The sequence below is a fragment of the Bolinopsis microptera genome, chromosome 11, assembly GCF_026151205.1.
Source record: "Bolinopsis microptera isolate Bmic1 chromosome 11, MBARI_Bmic_1.0, whole genome shotgun sequence".
Classification (NCBI taxonomy): Eukaryota; Metazoa; Ctenophora; class Tentaculata; order Lobata; family Bolinopsidae; genus Bolinopsis; species Bolinopsis microptera.
In genome coordinates, this window is record NC_087082.1 from 9,126,551 (window position 1) to 9,147,266 (window position 20,716).

The window sequence follows — 20,716 nt, forward strand, 5'->3', positions numbered from 1 at the left end:
CTTTTGTCAAGAAATTCTCAGTGCACATCTAGCAACAGGATCTGATCACCTAAGCAAAGTGGGGTCAAAGAGATGTGCACTGACTGCTGACCCGGAGAAAAGTCTTCGCAGTTTTGGCAAAACAGCAACTTTAGACGAGGAGCAACTAAAGGTCGCAGAAGAATATCTTGTAAACGTTTTATCAGCTTCAAATGGAGTCAAAACATTTGATGAGCTGAGACTTCAGGTTCACAAGAAAACTGGTTCTGCTCTTGGTCTTCCTCCAACCTCTTATTCTATTAGGAATGGGCATATAAGACGATGGTGGTACCTTTTGAAAGAAAATTCCAATCTTTTAACACCAGAACATGAACGCTGTCTCCTTAATGCTCTTGAATATGGCTGGAAAGATCAGGAGGGCGACCTTTATGCCAACAAGCAACTTCACCTCATTCCTGATGAACTTTGCAACACTTGCCGATGTAAAACTGGATGCAAAACTAAACATTGTTCTTGTGTTAAAGCGGAGGGGTCAAAATATTCAGACTTTTGCCTTTGCATTAATTGCGAAAATAAATGACCATACTTATGATTTTATTTATTTTTATCATTAATAGCCATTATGTTTATATATTATATTATTTTGATGCAACCTATTTCAAAAGCTGTTTCAATTTCGTTCTGTGTGGCATTTTCGTGCAATAGACGTAACCAATCGATTTCCTGTGCCAAAAAAACAACGATTTCAACACCCAACTTGTCCAAGAAAATTACTTAAATTTTTGGGAATTTTGAGGCTCAATTGTGAATATGGGCGTGGTCATCTCATCAGGGAGTGGTCTAAGAGTCAAATATACATCGCCAATCGATTTCCCGAGCCAAAAAACATTGGTTTCGACACCCAATTTGTCCAAGAAAATCACTTACATTTTTTGGAATTTTATAGCTCGATTGTGAATATGGGCGTGGTTATCTTATCAGGGAGTGGTCTGAGAGTCAAATTGACATCACCAATCGATTTCCCGAGCCAAAAAACATTGGTTTGGATACCCTATATGCTTTAATTATAAGAATATGAATTTATTTCAGGAACATGTAAGATTTTCCCACGATCGTATAAAAGGGCGTCGCCACAGACTTCATAGACACAGAAATTTAATTTCCACCCAAATTTTTTTTTGATCTATAAACCCTACTGGAGCCAAATAACATCACAAACCTACTATACTCAAATGATTGTGCGGATTTTTGGTCAGATACAGGATACAGCCTGCTTCATTATAGAATATATTTGGAGAATACTTCATTTCGTGTAATTACAGATTGTAAAAGTTTGCTCAACTTGACGACTATTTTTCGCAAGGAAAATAGTTATATGCAAAGAAGGCTGGCTGACTTGGCGTCTTTCCGGTTTAAGGTAGTGCATGTCTCCGGGGAGAGCAATGATATTCAGTGGGCGGATTATCTTAGTCGGAATCCTGTGGAAATAGAGACCACGTCAGTAGCCACGCAGACCAGTGATGATGCAATTGCATCGATCAAATCCATCGTGGTAGATAGAGAACAGGATTCATTTGACAAAGTTGAGAGTAAGCAGCAGGGATCAGAGAAACAGTACACACGGACGCACATTACACGGGTGCTGAAATCGGAGATTTCCTGAGCAGCCCATTACGCTGGCAGAAATTCGGAGAGAATATGCTAATGATACAATTTTATCAACAGTAATTAAATGGGTAGAAAGTGGGCAACCTCCAGATAATGTCAGTTACCGTAGGGATTCTGCTGAGCTTTGTCACTATAGACAAAATTTTGACATGATGACGGTCAAGAAGGGGATCCTACATCGCAGATGGGTAAATCCCACTAACAGACAGGACGACAGAGATCTTATTGTGGTGCCGAGGCCACTTATTGACAGAGTTTTACATTCGTACCACGATGGCAATTGCCACGTGGGTGCGGATCTAGCACTGGAACACTGCCAGAAGAGCTTTTACTTCTACAAACAGCGCAAAATTTACAAGTTATATTGCGAAGCATGTATCACGTGTGCACAGGGTAAGCAGCCTCGCAGTTTCAAGAAAGCTCCATTGAAACCCATTGTTTACAGCCACTTCGGGCAGTGTGTTGCCATTGATTACTTAGAGCTGTCTAAGAAGCCTACGAAAAGGGGCCATACAGCACTGTTAACAATGGTAGATATGTTTTCAAATTATGTGGTGTGCAAACCAGTGAAATCTACAGGCACAGAGGAAGCCATTAAGGTTATCATAAATGAATGGATCCTGAAATTTGGAGTCATGTCTACAATCATACACGACTTAGGACCGAGTTTCTCGAGCACTTTGTTCAAGTCGGTCTTAAAAATGTTCAACATTAAGGATATACACGGAGTTCCGTGGAAATGTCAGACCAACGGACGAGCTGAGGCCTTCAACAAGAAAATCAATGTTTGTATGAGAACATGTCTAAATGAGAATCAGTGGCAGGACTATGACTTGTGGATTAACTACATAGTGTTTGTGCTCAACAGCTTGAAATCCACTAGGACCAAATACTCAGCCAATTTTCTGTTATTTGGGCGTGAAGTCATGAGTGTGAGAAACTTGTACATACAGGATGATGAGAGATTAGAGCAGATCTATTCCGAAATAGATGACGATGACGCTAGACAACTTCTTGCATACAATTTGTATCGAAACATAGCTGAGGTGACTAGAAAAGCAGCTGCGAACAATGCTGTAAAGGCGAAGTTTATGAAGACGAGCTACGATAAAGGAGTAAGAGGGCCATTTTTCGAGAGTGGGGAGTGGGGAGTGGTGCATGTTATTGGTTCAAAGACCTGGACACAAGTTTGCTCCCAGATTTCAGGGACCATACAAGATAGTAGAGAAGCTTAGTGATTGGAACTACATTGTCCAGGTGGGACAGGAGAAGAAGGTAACCAGCATCACGAAGATGAAACCTTATAAAGGGGGAAAACCACTCACCAAGGTTCCTGGAGCGGCTGTGGGATTTCCCAGCGGCTGTTCTGTGGAAAATGAAGGCAACGTGAGTGAGGTGAGCCTTCTATCACCTGGAGCGGCTGTGGGATTTCCCAACGGTTGTTCCGGGGTAAGTGAAGGCAACATGAGTGAAGTGAGCCTGGTCACTGATAGTGATTCAGATGATTCAGATGATTATCACATCATCACGAGGAGTCGGAAGAAGAAGAGGGATCAAGGAATTCCTTGTCCTTCATCTAAAATCAGTAAAAGTGGAGGAAAAGCGTCAGCACCAGTGAATCTCACAAGTTCTGGAAATGATGTACCACAAACTGAAGTTGGGAGCGGAGATCCGGCCATTGTGGTGGAAGAGGAGGAACGAGGATTGGATGACACGATAGTAAACTCATCGCTCAACGATGTACCGCGTCAGGAAGACGATCCACAATTAAATCTAAGTGCAGATACCACCGAATCTTTTCACGATGCACTAGATTCAAGTCAATCTCAAAACATTGACTCTAGTCCGGAAGTAGCGGCTGCATCTGCTGGACCAAGCAGAGAGGGAAATATGCACTTCGGAGAAATAGATAGTAGAGGACTTACTCTTGCTGAGATAGGTCGTGAGGAAGACGGCAGAAATCCGAGGAGAAAGTACGAACTCAGACCGAGAAGGAATAAACCGAAGTACGTTTAGTACAGGTGAGATTCCTGGAATGACTTTATTTAAGTAAGATAGCCTGGAAAGGTTATTTACGTGAGATATATATTAATTATTGTGCACAATGGTATTTTGTTTAAATATTTACAACAATATCACGGTATCCGGAATTTGAACAGTATATTGTAAAGATAGACCTTGTTGTTGCCCTTTTCGTTTTAACAGTCATATTGTATTACTAGGGCCCTGAGTGTGGATTCCTACCGTATTCGGGAGATTGATCACCTCTTTTTTACATTAAGTTTGAATCATAACAACACTTTACTTAAAGTAATACTAATCTTGACATCAATTAGAACATGGTTATTTTCAACTTGGTGATGACATTGATTTTGGGCAGCTTTGGTGCCAGTTTTAATAGCAAGAGAGACACATTTTTTTTTTCAATTTCATGTGGGTTTTAAAAAACACTTTGTAGGTAGATTTGATATATATTAGAATTTGTAAAGTTATCCATTGCAATTGCAACGGGAGAACTTCCACAAAATTTTGTGGGGAGGATATGTTATATACTCGTTTTAGCAGTTTTAGTACTAGACATTAAACAGTATTTTACCGTAGTATTTTAGGGCATTTATTAGTGTACGACATTTAGTACAGCAGGGTAGTGCAGAGAGTTTTAGGGAAACAGAAAGTTTATTTTAACATCTCTGTTTTGGTTATCAAAGAGTTCAGTTTAACAACTCTGTTTTGGCTATAGGAGGATAGTTAAAGATATTGTTAAGCCTAAGGGCAGAGAGTTTTAGGGAAACAGAAAGTTTATTTTAACATCTCTGTTTTGGTTATCAGAGAGTTCAATTTTACACCTCTGTTTTGGCTATATGAAGGATAGTTTGGGATTTGTTTAGGGATTGCTAAAACGAGTGGGAGATTGTTTATACTATCTAAGGATATTTCAGAGTGGGCCTGTTGGATGGCAGGACACTTTTTGGTTTGAATACAGCAGACGTTTACAGCTAATGTTTACAGTTAAAGAACTAGACTATTCGAATTATTGACACTAGCAGGAACCCGTCTAACCCTAAAATGGTGTAAAGACTCAAGAGACTAAAACAATTATTACCTATTTAATTCGCGTTTTTGACACCACTTGGGGTACCAAATTTTGGGCTCTAAAACTCCTATTTCTTGGCCAATTTTTTATTTTTTCATGCTGATTTGGAGGCTATTAAAGCATTTGATCCAGTCAAAAAAGTTGCAGTTGTATATCTTTTACGGTTTTTGCAGAAATTCGCGTTAAAGTTGATGCCGTGGTGTCAGTAAAATGGCACAGATAAATATATATATATCGTCTCGCTTTATATATAGTAAGATAGTATTTGAGGAACAGTCACTGAGATATTGTAATTACAATTCTTAACGGTTTATTCGAATTGAAGTATTTTCCCTTGTCACCTTGCTGAACAAAATATAAAGGAAAAGAGCCTTTTATCACCTTCATTCCTCCGCCATGATACATGATCCACGCCATACATGTATGCTGTAGGTCTATAAACCTGGCTTAGTGAAAACTCATGTGTTTGTCAGGCACATTTTGATCCACGTCATTACTCATTAGTAAAACGTCCGTTCGTTTTAACCGTGCATTAACCGTGCGTTATTTGACAATCGACAGATTACTAAATTGCCTAATTCCCTTCTTAATAAGCACCTCAGATAAATTCTCAACTTAAATTCCGTAATCCTCCTCAGTTAGATGAGAATGACCTGGTTTCAAATCACACTCTTTGTGGTGATTGTGGCAGCTATCGCTCCTCAGTCTCTAGCGGCAAATGATGAGATCTACACTCTCAGAGCTACATGTGACAATCAGATGACTGTATTTGTGGATGGAGTGCAGCAGGCAGCGGAAGGACTGGATAATTGGTGGACCGAGTCTCGAATCTCTGTCCCCTCTAACTTCAAAGTTATTGGTATCCAATGTCTGGACTATGGAGTTATCCCCGGAATCCTGGCTTCACTTCATGATGAAAACGGGGACGAGGTTTTGGTTACTGATGAAAGCTGGACCTGTACACAGAAACAAGAAGAAGGATGGACAGCACCTGGGTTTGATTCTGGAACATGGGAAGAAGGAGACGTAATTGGCCAACACGGAGTTGGACCTTGGGGGGTCATCGGGCAAATCTCTAGGAACGCAGGCTGGATCTGGACCAAAGACCACAAGATTCATACAACTGTCTATTGTCGCTACGAGCCAGTGGTGAGTTACACTCTCAGAGCTACATGTGACAATACGATGACTGTATTTGTGGATGGAGTGCAGCAGGCAGCGGAAGGATTGGAAAATTGGCCAGTCGAGTCTCAAATCTCTGTCCCCTCTAACTTCAAAGTTATTGGTATCCAATGTCTGGACTACGGAGTTATCCCCGGAATCCTGGCTTCACTTCATGATGAAAACGGGGACGAGGTTTTGGTTACTGATGAAAGCTGGACCTGTACACAGAAACAAGAAGAAGGATGGACAGCACCTGGGTTTGATTCTGGAACATGGGAAGAAGGAGACGTAATTGGCCAACACGGAGTTAGACCTTGGGGGGTCATCGGGCAAATCTCTAGGAACGCAGGCTGGATCTGGACCAAAGACCACAAGACTTACACAACTGTCTATTGTCGCTACGAGTCAGTGGTGAGTTACACTCTCAGAGCTACATGTGACAATACGATGATTGTATTTGTGGATGGAGTGCAGCAGGCAGCGGACGGACTGGATAATTGGCGAACCGAGTCTCGAATCTCTGTCCCCTCTAACTTCAAAGAAATTGTTATCCAATGTCTGGACTACGGAGTTATCCCCGGAATCCTGGCTTCACTTCATGATGAAAATGGGGACGAGGTTTTGGTTACTGATGAAAGCTGGACCTGTACACAGAAACAAGAAGAAGGATGGACAGCACCTGGGTTTGATTCTGGAACATGGGAAGAAGGAGACGTAATTGGCCAACACGGAGTTGGACCTTGGGGGGTCATCGGGCAAATCTCAAGAGATGCAAGTTGGATCTGGACGGAGGGTCACCAGACTTTCACTACTGTCTACTGCCGATACGTGAAGGTGTAGAAAATAAATTGTGTCCAATAGTTTTCGGGGTTAGAATTAGGATTTTTTCGTTTTATTTGCCAATAATGATAAACTATTCAATGTTTTTTTTGTTTATTGTGAAAGCATAAATATAAAAATGTATACTAATATGTAGTGATAATATGTAATGATATGAAGTGATATGTTATGATATGTTATGATATGTTATGATATGTTATGATATGTTATGATATGTTATGATATGTTATGATATGTTATGATATGTTATGATATATTATGATATGTTATGATATGTTATGATATGGAATGATATGTATGTAATGATATGTAGTGATAATATGTTATGATAATGAATGAGCTAAAAAATATGATCTTTTAAAAACAAGTTGCAACTTGACAGATTCTATTATTGACTTCATAATAGCGATGTACAATGTACATATCACGTCGTGACATGACGAATTTGGAAATCAGAGGTAAATGAATCGGACAATAAAAATCAAAGGAATTAGGAAATTCTTTTAAATTATACAGGATTTCAGCTGAAATTCCATAATTACGGTTCTTAAAATCAGTTGATACTAATAGTGGATACCACTTACCAGAAAATTATATGTTTAATTTTTTAAATGTACTACCAATTTCTAGATATGACAGCCGACAGGGCGTGCGTGTACTTCAAAAATTGAACTGACATACCGCAGTACATAAAAGCATACAGGAACATGAAAATCTGCAGTAGGACCCCGGAAAATACGGTGAAGTAAGCTGAGGTATAGTGGGTTGACGAGCTGTAAGAACCGCATGGCCCAGTCTTGTATATCATCAGATACTTGTCCACTGCGAGAGGGGATTAGTTATCTATTGATTCGGATTCTGTTGGGGTGGAAAACAATATTTTTGTCACGTGATAGTGACTATGGGTTTTGATCAGTCAAATAAGATTTCAGAAAATGTATGTTTAAATCCTCATCAGTAATCAGTTCTACTGTTTTTAGAATAAAATAATGCACTTCATATTAACTTCAGGTCAATATTGTAACCATACTGTGACTATATTGTAATCGTATTGCAATCATTACATATACGTGGTCTTCTTAAACTCGGTGAGTTAAAAAACCAACCTGCGTATTTTATGACAAGTAAAAGCATCCCGTAGGCAGTAATTATTGGGCAGATAAGAGAGAATGAAATGACAACGCAGAGGTACGCTTGCAGTTTGGCGTAGTTGTAGCCGATGTTGAAATCTCTTTTAATTTTCTGAAACATTAAAGATGAAAAGTGAGTTAATGAACAGTTATACTTTCACAAAAATAACCCAGCATATATATCTTAATATAATTTTATCATGCCATTAAAGTCTTCTGTCCTCTCCTTTCATTATTCGACTCACTTTGAAAATTTTGAGATATTCTCGTTTAGTCCGGGCAAAACTTCGCTCCCAAATGTAAATGTAGATTCCTTTAATTTGAAGCAGTTCTATCGATCGACCTGTTGTAAGGTTTCAAATTGATATGCTACGATATTAGTAGGGCTAGTCATCGTAGAATACATAGACTCTAAATTAAATCACCCAAATAATTGAAAAATTGTCACATGACCAAGGTAATAATAATAGAGCTTTGTCTACACTAATTAAGAAGAGTAAAATGTGATACACGAATGATACAATTAGGCTTGTTATCGTACGAAATTTGATTTATATTTGAGATATTAATTTCCTCCCAAGTTTAACATACCAACAAAAGCGGCTGCGAGAATTAGATTACAAAAGAACGCAGAGTTGTAGACTGAAAAAACGCACTGGAATATGGACCTGAACCCTTTCCAATCACCTGAGATGAAATTGAATCTTAGCAAAGTCATTGTTAAGCTGATCCACGTCATGACACCAAAATTGATGTATTGTCGACTATATCAAACTGAAGAGTAACCGCAAAAAATCTGATTTAGAAAATCACATTCAACCAGTAATATTACTTGAGAAGATCTCTTCGAAGAAATTTGCAATGCTGGTGTCGCCCACCAGAGGCAGCAGCTCGATAGATATCAGTAAATATACAAACGCTTTCTTTAGCATCCAGTGAAAATAACCTGTTTTGAAAGTTGTTTGTAGTCAGACACGTGTAAAAAAACGTTCACAACTCCCAAAGATACCTTTTAAAATGTAACATCCAGTAATTAATCTAGATTGGTATTATAAAACTCAGTATAAATACCACACCTGTATTTACCTGATTTTGTTCGATGCTTCTCTAGTTTGCAAGTCCAGTTGACTATTTCAGGTAGAATGTTAGTGAGGAGGATCAAAAGGAGTATCGTGAAATAAACGTAGTAGAATGTGGACTGAAATAAGATTTATCAAATTTATCTTCCTTTGGATATTTGTGATTTTGATTCGATCGAGTTTATCGGCTGCCTATATTAGTTGACAAGGTAGAGGTTATTTATTACAATACTATATAGACAAGGTAAAGTATCTTTTGCTCACCATATAAAGTCGTATTTGCAGAGATACCGTTATAAAGCTTATAATTATAAGCGGCGTGGTGAAGAAAATCACAAACAGGAGAAGAACTGAAAAAACGTGTTTAGCCAATCATTGGATATAATCTGTTCGATATTCATCTTTAAAGCCGTAAGGGTAAGAACAAGACTGTTGACCACATTAAAACTAAAACAGTGTTGAAAACATGTGCGGATCGAGGAAGCGCTCATGCGTCCAACATTAACTCGCGTGATGCGCGCCAATAAGTATTAATTTAGTATCGCGCGTTTTAAAATAAATTTTCTGTAGACCGTTTTACGCCAAACTTTCTGGCTAAAACGCAAAATCAATTAACTTGATATGACAAATAAGTCATGACTCGACATGCAACTCACTCAAATTGATAACAGCAGCCCGAGTCCACCAAAACCATTTGGGAGTTGACATGTTGTCCCTGTAAAGTGTTCATTGTTCGATCTAGCTGAAATTTACTCTGAAATCCATCATTTGAAATAATGTACCCATTTTGTCCTATTTGCAACTCAAGAAGTCAACTTCAGATTGCATGCTGTCCTATTACATACTGACAGCACCAAAACGATGGTTAAATTTTCAATATTTCTACCGACAAAAAAGAAAGAAAAAGAAGAACGAACCACATGATGTCATAGTGTATCGGCGCCAATCTTACTTGCCATTTCTGACTTCTGAACTGTTTCTCTTCTTTTATTACTTTGCATATGTTCACCGGCTTATGGGTATTAATAAACCTGTAGCAGGCACCGATTCATTAATTAGTTGACATAAAGTGTTAAAAGCTTCATCGCATTTAAGAAATCAGAGCTTTTTTTTCTATGAGTAGCGATTTCGGCTATAATTTCATCATCCAAAGATCTAATACTGTCAAAACTCCGCATGATACACATGCACTGACAGAAAACCCAGAGTTGAAACGCCTCACCACACCAATTATAGTTAAGATTCACAAACATTTTGCAATTTCCAGGAGAAGTCCACACCACAAAGGCAAAGTTACATCGTTTTATAGTTCTAATAGTGTTACGCTCCATTCGTAAAGCCTCGTCACACTCATCTAGTTTACAGGAATAATACTCCAAACCATCCACCTGATGGAATGTGTTATTTACTTGTTGCTTCCTGTCATGGAATGTGGATCTCCAGAATGTACTCAATAGACAATTAGTAATTTGTAAAACTAGATTAACAAATTAATTATTTCATTTATATGAATCTGAAGCTGAGCTTGGGGAAAAAGTGAGATATTTAGTGTTAACTGCAAGATACGTCCGCTACTTCCATACGGAACAATGTTCGGTGCGAGGAAACCTTTACAGGTCGAAATCAAACATAACAAGAAGGGTTTTAAGAGGGTTTTCTAACCTTGTCACCACAACAATAGCCAGTATTGTAGATATGTTCACTGTCGGGCTCTTCTACATGTAGATCTTTATATCTTGTGAGCAGACGTTTTACCTCCTCCCTGATAAAATGTCTGTAAGTGAAACAGAAAACGCAAGAAATTGGGCAGAAAAACAAAGTGTTAGTCGCACATAATAATATGTTGTACGAAAAATAGTGCAAATAAATAAAGGCAACAATATTTATGACATTTATTAATTGTTGGATTCTACCTCTGCCTGATAAGACTATAAAGATGACTGACATCGTACCCAAGCTGTATGTCCACAACATTATCCTTCATTTTTATAGTTCTGTAACACCATTTCAAGATTACAATATAATTTAGCACAGATTAGCAACTAACTAATAAAACCACATAACAAATTAATTTCAATTCATGGAACAAAGGTATCAATAATCAATATATGGTGCATATAATAAGAAGTAAATTGTTGATATAAGAAGTAAATTCACAGAATTTCTCACTCGAAGTAGTTCCAGAAGTGTTCCTCATTCCAGGCGAGGTCCACGTTCCTGACTATAGCCACCTGCTCAGCTTCCACAAGCTTCACTGCTCCCAGCTCCCACGTGTACATCCACACTACAACTGTGAGGGGGAAATCTGGGTTAAACCTTGGGTATCCACACTACAACTGTGAGGGGGAAATCCGGGTTAAACCTTGGGTATCCACACCACAACTGTGAGGGGGAAATCCGGGTTAAACCTTGGGTATCCACACCACAACTGTGAGGGGGAAATCCGGGTAAAACCTTGGGAATCCACACCACAACTGTGAGGGGGAAATCCGGGTTAAACCTTGGGTATCCACACCACAACTGTGAGGGGGAAATCCGGGTTAAACCTTGGGTATCCACACCACAACTGTGAGAGGGAAATCCGGGTTAAACCTTGGGTATCCACACCACAACTGTGAGGGGGAAATCCGGGTTAAACCTTGGGTATCCACACCACAACTGTGAGGGGGAAATCCGGGTTAAACCTTGGGTATCTACACCACAACTGTGAGGGGGAAATCTGGGTTAAACCTTGAGTATCCACACCACAACTGTGAGGGGGAAATCTGGGTTAAACCTTGGGTATCCACACTACAACTGTGAGGGGGAAATCCGGGTTAAACCTTGGGTATCCACACCACAACTGTGAGGGGGAAATCTGGGTTAAACCTTGGGTATCCACACCACAACTGTCAGGGAGAAATCCGGGTTAAACCTTGGGTATCCACACCACAACTGTGAGGGGAAAATCCGGGTTAAACCTTGGGTATCCACACCACAACTGTGAGGGGGAAATCCGGGTTAAACCTTGGGTATCCACACCACAACTGTGAGGGGGAAATCCGGGTTAAACCTTGGGTATCCACACCACAACTGTGAGGGAGAAATCCGGGTTAAACCTTGGGTATCCACACCACAACTGTGAGGGGGAAATCCGGGTTAAACCTTGGGTATCCACACTACAACTGTGAGGGGGAAATCTGGGTTAAACCTTGGGTATCCACACCACAACTGTGAGGGGGAAATCTGGGTTAAACCTTGGGTATCCACACCACAACTGTGAGGGGGAAATCTGGGTTAAACCTTGGGTATCGACTATCGATATATTCAGTATATCAACTGTTTTATATTCTTACGGGTCAGAGGCAACATATAAGTGCAGTCAAATTTTGTAAATAGTGTGATCCCGCATCTGCCCATAAATGTTTTATATGCGGAAAATTTGGAGGGAAAAACACCACGTTTAAGCTGAACAATTCGCCAGTGGTATTCTCAGACTGGATTGTTTAACAGCGTAGTATATTTAACGTTGCATTACACGATTGTTTACTTTTAACACATCAATAACTCACAAGGTTAATTTATCATGTATTACACTGAGTTTCCTGGAAATTCAAGATTAAAATTCTAGAACGACCCTTATAAAAGCTTGTATAATTATATGTGCAGGATGAATGGGGTTAGTTGAGCTGACGATGAGTGTAATTGAGGCAGGATATTCAATATTGTAATTTTACAATATTGTACTTCAACATTATTATTATTATCCCATATTTTATGGAGGAAGTTTGTTCTATTATATTTTGACCCTAATCAAGTAATCATATTTATGGGCATATTTTCTTAATTGTACACAGCAATACCAAGTGCACAAATCTTATAGAACGAATATCGGCCTATAGTGTGGAAAAGTGTGGTATTAGGTCAACAGTGTGACTCCACACCACTGCACTTACATATTGCCTTTGTAACGGGTTTAAGTTTAACTGGTAGAATTTTGAAGAGACTAACTAAACAAACGGTGTTTGAGCACTTATTACTAATTGAGTACTAATTAGAGTAGGTGAGGGTATTATAACAGACAGGTAGAAGCAAGACGCATACAAATTATGTCCAGATATTTGCTACTAGGTCCATTTGACGAACTTATGGAAAGGAAATGGACAAAAAATATTCCGGAAAAACATTGGAGTCGGCTTTGATTTGAAGGCAATTTTACCAATTTGCCAACGTTGGCTGATGATCCAGATAGTCTGTGTGTAACTTAAGCTTCATACCTGCAAACGTCCACACTTTGTATTTACCGACTACATGGGGCTGTGAAATAAGGCGGTAGTTGTTTACATCGCAACATTCCTCGTAACATTCCTCGTAAAATTCCTCGTAACAGTTGTTGCAACAGTTGTCGCAACAGTTGTCGCAACAGTTGTCGCAACAGTTGTCGCATGTTTCGGTCTCAGTTTCAGATTAACATCACGAGGAACCGGATACAATATACATTTAATTAACTTTGTAACACTGTCCAGAACTAAGTAAACAATAACTGTAGATTTTTTAAAGATTTTGTTTAAATATTTTTAGGAGAGGCGAATCAGTTTTAAATAATAACTGTTCTCTCTCAAAACAATTGAATCACTTTATTTGTATGAAAGCAAAATAGTTCTATCCCAACGTCATGCTTTTTTCCCTATAATTTATATGTGTAAAGTGGATATTATGTAAAACTTCCTTTTGATAGTTGTTATTTCTATTCAACTGTTAACCGGAAATTTTAGAGAAACAAGATAAAAGGTTTAGCATGCAATTTTGATTTTATTTGAAGGCAATCAATGCTGCCATAAAAAAGTCCGATTTACAAGAAAAGATCAAAAATCAGATAACTATAGAGAAAATTGTCTCCTGTTCTTTCTGCCACTGTGACACCCACATTCACGCCTCCATACCCCAAACATCAACATTCTTCTCGCACTGGTCAACTACGAGGCCACCGTCCAGCATCCACATCTCAATCACATCACAATCAAAAATGGGATGAGAACAGTCAGCTATCCTATAGCTGAGTCTTTGTCCAGCTGCCATCCAGCCAGCATCTTGATACAGCTTACCAGTGAAGATGTAGGATGTACAGACTTGTTCCTCCGGACACATGAACCCTTTCTGGGGGGAGGCACACGGGATCCTCCCCTCCGCATACGTTCCATCCTCGAACATTAACTCCATACACACGTCACAAGTTTCAGCAGATATACCCACGCATGTTAACATTAACAAACATGCTGTTTTTAACATCATAGCCATTGTGGTCCTGGGTCATGTTATAAATCGGGTGAAAAAGGAGATTATTTTGAGACAACATCAAAAGTGTCAGACTCATGTAACAAGTAATGTGGGCTGTAGGGAAAATCCTTTCCTGTTTTAGTTCGTAATGGAAAATTGGTTCGTGAGCTATAAAACTTCGTAATAAATTAATAATGCGTGTAGCTGTTCGAAGTTTACGGAAGGGCTACCAAATGAAACATCAGAATTCAGATACGCAAAATAAAATATCAAACGTACAAAACCTTTTGAAAGATGAACATCAAACGATTCTCTCGAAATTTTATTAACGTTTTACCGAATAATTGCAACATATCAATTCGCATTCCCAGTACCTCGGCCTTATCACACTTCTAATCTTAATTCGAAATCTACAAATTTGATTAGGAACCATTCATTACTTAACATGAGACGTGACTTCTGAACAAAGAATGGTGAACGTAATTGGCTTATCAGTAATTTCAAGGAAACTGCAAAAACAAGGAACATTGGTGAAATAGGTCAGTCACCTCATTTTCTAATTTTATATCCCAAATTCTATTTATTTTATTTTTCGGCAATTAAATGGTTTACTTACCAATCAGCTTCGAAGAATGTACCTGTCATCCTCAATCAAATAAACAGAACGAAACACGCTCGAATACCACAGAAAGGATGAAATAATGATACCATACCCAGTATGAGAAGAAGGTAGAGAGGAGCCAGGATGTAATGGGCCCAAAGTAAAGACGAGCCCGGATCTAAATTTGTTATACAAAACTTTCCGAACAGCGTCGATTCTGAAAATGTTTATCGATAAATGGAAGACAAATTAACTGAAATTACAGTATAAAAGATAGTTGAAATGATAGCTAAGTAAAAAATGTTACCTGCTTCAGCTCTTAATAAAGGGTTATGGCGTATACTAGGGTAGCAGATACACTAAAAGTCAGAAACCTCAGGCTAGAAAATCATTAAAATCAGATAATTTAAAATAACAACTTGAAAACAATACTGACCTCTATCACCAGACAGATTTATAGGTAGAATTATACACAAGCAGCATATTGTTATCACCAGAAGTGTTATCTGTAAATACTCTGAGAGGTGAATGTAGCGCACTCCGTCGATACCTTGACTTAGTTCCACTGTGGAATCACTGTTGTGGTGTCAGGTTTTGAGGCTTTAAAGAGGGGTTGATGAAATTCAGTTTAAAGTAAAAAAATTAGTGCTTTGTATAATTTTTGCAACAGATAACGCTGAATAAGACTGGAAATCTTACAGGTCTGTGGAAACTAATTTAAAGCTATCAAGTATTCTGATATAAAATATCAAAGTTTACAATTTAATTATCTACTCAGCTGATTTATTGCAGCAGGTATGCTGTTCAGAATGTAACATAACATTATAGATTATAATATCTAATATGTAAGAGTGTGTAAGTGTGTATTGAAAGCTTACACACTGGCTAAAGATAGTTTACACTATCCCAACAAGATGAGCAGTGCTGCACAAGTGTATCATGATGTAGAATTCAAACTTGCTTTCAGGAATAAATAACATCATGCCTCATACTGTAAAATTAGTATTTTATTGTAAAATGGGCATTTTACTGTCAATTAACGGTGCTATAGGTAAGGAGTGAACGCTTATTTGAGATGAAATTAACCTGGTTATCCAAATTTGGTAAATTGCCTTGTACCACACCAACTGTAAAACAACCTGTTTACTTTAAACAGTTGAATAAGTTTATAATTCAAACATAAAATAAAACAGATTGACAAAAACTCAGAATCATTGACAAGCGTGAAAAAAAATATGGCTCACTTCCTAACAAAATAAACAACGTACTTGCTCTTTAGGCTGATTTAGAATGTTTTCATCGTCAGAATCAGTACCATCTGCATCTTGATCTCTGGGCAAAAGAAGGATTTTATTCATGTCAGGATAAGAATCAATTGTTGAGGTTATCTTATAAATATTGGTTATCTTTATGGAATTGAATCATCATTATTTACAAATGCTTCAAAACTTACTGTGTATTGGCTGACAAAGCCTTTTGTTCTTCCTTTCCTAACCAAAATTTCCAAGCTATAAAAGTCGCCAGCAGTATTAACTGTAAATTTCATCATTTTAAAATCTAAAATAATTCAAGAAATATTGTGTCCCATCTTCAAATACCTTATTCGATCACCAATTGAGATCAGCACTTCGATTCTCAAATTTCAATATTATGGCTAATTAAATTAATTTTAAAAATTATATAGTTATTCCAAAAACTCACCCCAGCTACAATAATATCAGCTAGCAAGTTTAAAACCACTCCTCCATCATTAGGAATGCCACTACATATATAAGACTGATCATGACTTGCCCCATCAGGTTGAGATACAAATGAAGTGGTATCTGTGGGTAAACTTATGGATGAAATATAAACGTTGTCTTGATTGTTGGTTCCATTATCATTTGCATTGTTGATTTTTACAATGTAAGACCATACTGTCATGCTGTCAAGAAAAATAATGATCATTAGTAATTGTTTTTAATGTCCCGTTAGACATACAAATTTTAATTGAGTTAAATAATTTCTTTATTAAACAAATTTTTAATTCTGTTCTTTATTTACAATCAAATAATATAATCAAAATCAAAAGCTCCCGTGCCGATAGTTTTAAAAAGAAAAATAGTCACAATTGATTTTTATTTTGTGTTATTACACCACAAGATAAGCTACCTAGGCCAGGGGTTTTACCAAATAATTATAGAATAATGCAATGGATAAAGTAGTATAACAACATGTTTTATAAAATTGATTTGAATTTTGGTATATTCTTAATTCGAGCAGGCAAATGGTTAAAATCATTGATAGTCACTATCTTTATGCAATATACCATTAAGGGGGGGGGGGGGGGGGTTCACCCTGATTTTTTTGTGAAACTTGGTTTCGAGATAGCAGTTGACCAACAAACTAGGACCGGTGACCGAACTTTTGAGGGGGTCCCCGACCCCAACCGCCAAACGGTGCTCGCGGGGCAGCCACACCCATATTTGGTTCAAATTAGGCCCTATTTAGCCAAATACCCTGGACATGCCCAAAACTCAGATTTTATGTGCTCTTCTTGTAGCTAGTGGTCCCCTGAACAAGTATATGAATTTTCATCAACATTGGGCAAAAAATGACTGTGTTATGAGCCAAAAACCATATGACCATATTTGGGCATACGCACCAAATTTGATCGATTTTGGCCCATAAATTGGTCAAATATCAATATTTTTGAATTGAACCAACTTTATATGAAAGGTAAGCTTATACTACACATTCTCTATGATTATCAGCTCAGTATCTACCTAACTGTGGATTCTGTGTTCAAATAATCACAAAAAATGAACTAAATCGTCCATATCTCAGTTCGCGATATTTGCAAAACTGATTTCGCTCAAAACAATAGAACTGAATAGGGTTTCAATATTCTTACATAAAATTTTCAGAATCAACGTAGAATCGCATTTCGTCCTTATCTCTTGTATTGAAATTTTGAGTTAGGCCTTTAAAAAAATTTGGCGGCCAAATTCTGAATAATGCCTGGCAAATTTTGGAATTTGGCCGCCAAATTTTTTTAAAGGTCTAACTCAAAATTTCAATACAAGAAATAAGGTCGAAATGCGATTCTACGTTGATTCTGAAAATTTCATGTAAAAATATTGAAACCCTATTGAGTTCTATTATATTGTTTTGAGCGAAATCAGTTTTGCAAATATCGCGAACTGAGATATGGACGATTTAGTTCATTTTTTGTGATTATTTGAACACAGAATCCACAGTTAGGTAGATACTGAGCTGATAATCATAGAGAATGTGTAGTATAAGCTTACCTTTCATATAAAGTTGGTTTCATACAAAAATATTGATATTTGACCAATTTATGGGCCAAAATCGATCAAATTTGGTGCGTATGCCCAAATATGATCATATGGTTTTTGGCTCATAACTCAGTCATTTTTTGCCCAATGTTGATGAAAATTCATATACTTGTTCAGGGGACCACTAGCTACAAGTAGAGCACATAAAATCTGGGTTTTGGGCATGTTCAGGGTATTTGGCTAAATTGGGCCTAATTTGAACCAAATATGGGCGTGGCTGCCCCGCGGGCACCAGTTTGGCGGTTGGGGTCGGGGACCCCCTCAAAAGTTTGGTCACCGGTCCTAGTTTGTTGGTCAACCAAATTCTGAATAATGCCTGGCAAATTTTGGAATTTGGCCGCCAAATTTTTTAAAGGTCTAACTCAAAATTTCAATACAAGAAATAAGGTCGAAATGCGATTCTACGTTGATTCTGAAAATTTCATGTAAAAATATTGAAACCCTATTGAGTTCTATTGTTTTGAGCGAAATCAGTTTTGCAAATATCGCGAACTGAGATATGGACGATTTAGTTCATTTTTTGTGATTATTTGAACACAGAATCCACAGTTAGGTAGATACTGAGCTGATAATCATAGAGAATGTGTAGTATAAGCTTACCTTTCATATAAAGTTGGTTTCATACAAAAATATTGATATTTGACCAATTTATGGGCCAAAATCGATCAAATTTGGTGCGTATGCCCAAATATGATCATATGGTTTTTGGCTCATAACTCAGTCATTTTTTGCCCAATGTTGATGAAAATTCATATACTTGTTCAGGGGACCACTAGCTACAAGTAGAGCACATAAAATCTGGGTTTTGGGCATGTTCAGGGTATTTGGCTAAATTGGGCCTAATTTGAACCAAATATGGGCGTGGCTGCCCCGCGGGCACCGTTTGGCAGGTTGGGGTCGGGGACCCCCTCAAAAGTTTGGTCACCGGTCCTAGTTTGTTGGTCAACTGCTATCTCGAAACCAAGTTTTACAAAAAAATTAGGGTGAACCCCCCCCCCCCCCCCCCCCCCCCCCCCCCCCCCCTTTGCAGTAGCTTCTTTCGCTCACATGTACACATACATACTAATTACTTATTTTATAGATTAAACATATTCTTAACTACAAGTTGTGAATTTGTCCAATCACCAGTCATACTAGTTCCAAAGTATTATTATTCCTTAGTTTTCAGTGTAAAATTATGACTAGTTGCAAGGATAAGGACCAGAGTGCCTATACAGCTTTCTTGAGCCCCTTTGGACCACTAGTTCAGGTATAATATTAGGTTGGTCTCTAAATTAATCATATTTTATAGATAATTACTTAAAGAAAATTTATGAGACCATTGGGTCACTCAGATATCAGCGGAGGGAGGGGTTTTGTTTCTCTAATTCATAGTTATCTCATGACTTTGACGAGATTGTGTCATATCAAGCCTAATTTGTAAAATTTGCGTACAATCAGTTATTTCAAATGTAAATTGGACAAACTTGATATATTTAAAAGACACTACAGGTGAAGAAGCTAAGTGTTGCATGATAAATTGTCCACAACTATAACCTACGTACAGAGAATATGTAGTTTAAGCTTACCTTTCATATAAAGTAAGTCTCATTCAAAAATATTGATATTTGAGATTCTAACTAATATTTGTGTGAGATTGTTTATTGATAAAGTTGAAAATTTACATTGAATATGAATTAGCAGCCCCTCCTTACCCCAGCCCCTTCCCCATCATTGCACATTCACTCCATTTTACATCTCATCCAACACATTTGACGTTTCAGTATACTTTATTCATTTTCAATTGACTTTATAACTCATTAACTAGCCTTAAATCTACTGGTGATTCCTGCTAAGCTTAACGTGATCACTGATAAATTTATGTTACTCATCTCACTGCCGCCTAGCTTGTTTCAGGTTTACTGGTCTGGTTCGATGGGTCTGACCCTGGCCGCCTCCGCTCACCCCTGTACTCCGCATCCATTATCACCATGAAAACGACCGACAAGAAACTCGACAAGAAACTCGACAGGAAATCGGACCTCTTTAATGCCACGTCTCGAGGGTGCAAGTCAGCTGGATCCACCCCTATTTCAAGCCCTGTTTTAAGCCGAAAAGTCACTAGCAGAATACATAATAGGAACACAGAGCCAGATGCAGATCTAACATCTGATGGAGACTTCCTAGATGTAGAGAGCAACGAACCAGCATCGATCCCAGCCACGCTACTCTCTAAGTGTCCCTGCTTCGTAGAGTCTAAGAACCCCGTGACAATCGTATGTGTTAATTGTAAGCAGACCTTCCATTCCAACTGTGTTAACCTGGCTGGCCTCACAGTAGCGTCTCTAAAGAAGCTCAGCACTTCCTGGAAGTGCCCGGACTGCTTTATCTTTCCTTACACAAGAAGATTGAAGGAGGAGGATAAATCCAAAGCCTTAACAGAATTCTTTAGCAACATTGCTAAGATATCCAAATGTAATGAGGACCTCAAAGATAGTACAACAACCATAGAGTTCTTCAACGAGCATATCAAACACCTCATACTCAAGGAGGACGGTTTCAAAGAACACTCCAAAAAAACAGAACGA

The 20,716-nt window shown here is 38.1% G+C and overlaps 2 protein-coding genes across 2 annotated transcripts in view; one reads left to right on the forward strand and one right to left on the reverse strand.

Moving 5' to 3' along the window:
* LOC134823045 (alpha-L-rhamnosidase-like) overlaps window positions 1-6,829 on the forward strand; it is a 90,746-nt gene extending 83,917 nt beyond the window's left edge. Inside the window, exon 2 of the mRNA XM_063834391.1 lies at window positions 5,380-6,829. Coding sequence (XP_063690461.1) covers window positions 5,384-6,745 — 1,362 coding nt within the window. The 5' untranslated portion in view covers window positions 5,380-5,383 and the 3' untranslated portion in view covers window positions 6,746-6,829. The remainder of the gene's footprint in view (window positions 1-5,379) is intronic.
* The window catches only part of LOC134823038 (CSC1-like protein 1), a 29,579-nt gene extending 12,848 nt beyond the window's left edge, over window positions 1-16,731 (reverse strand). The window contains exons 1-19 of the mRNA XM_063834377.1: window positions 16,513-16,731; window positions 16,265-16,344; window positions 16,080-16,143; window positions 15,898-15,938; window positions 15,248-15,387; window positions 14,924-15,028; window positions 11,124-11,244; window positions 10,868-10,948; window positions 10,617-10,716; window positions 10,206-10,342; window positions 9,872-9,985; window positions 9,611-9,669; window positions 9,219-9,304; window positions 8,962-9,073; window positions 8,708-8,821; window positions 8,467-8,562; window positions 8,121-8,218; window positions 7,852-7,987; window positions 7,427-7,567 (exon numbers count right to left, since the gene is read on the reverse strand). Of these exons, the coding sequence (XP_063690447.1) occupies window positions 7,427-7,567; window positions 7,852-7,987; window positions 8,121-8,218; window positions 8,467-8,562; window positions 8,708-8,821; window positions 8,962-9,073; window positions 9,219-9,304; window positions 9,611-9,669; window positions 9,872-9,985; window positions 10,206-10,342; window positions 10,617-10,716; window positions 10,868-10,948; window positions 11,124-11,233 (1,384 nt within the window). The 5' untranslated portion in view covers window positions 11,234-11,244; window positions 14,924-15,028; window positions 15,248-15,387; ... (2 more) ...; window positions 16,265-16,344; window positions 16,513-16,731. The remainder of the gene's footprint in view (window positions 1-7,426; window positions 7,568-7,851; window positions 7,988-8,120; window positions 8,219-8,466; window positions 8,563-8,707; window positions 8,822-8,961; window positions 9,074-9,218; window positions 9,305-9,610; window positions 9,670-9,871; window positions 9,986-10,205; window positions 10,343-10,616; window positions 10,717-10,867; window positions 10,949-11,123; window positions 11,245-14,923; window positions 15,029-15,247; window positions 15,388-15,897; window positions 15,939-16,079; window positions 16,144-16,264; window positions 16,345-16,512) is intronic.
* Between the last annotated feature and the right edge of the window lie 3,985 nt (window positions 16,732-20,716).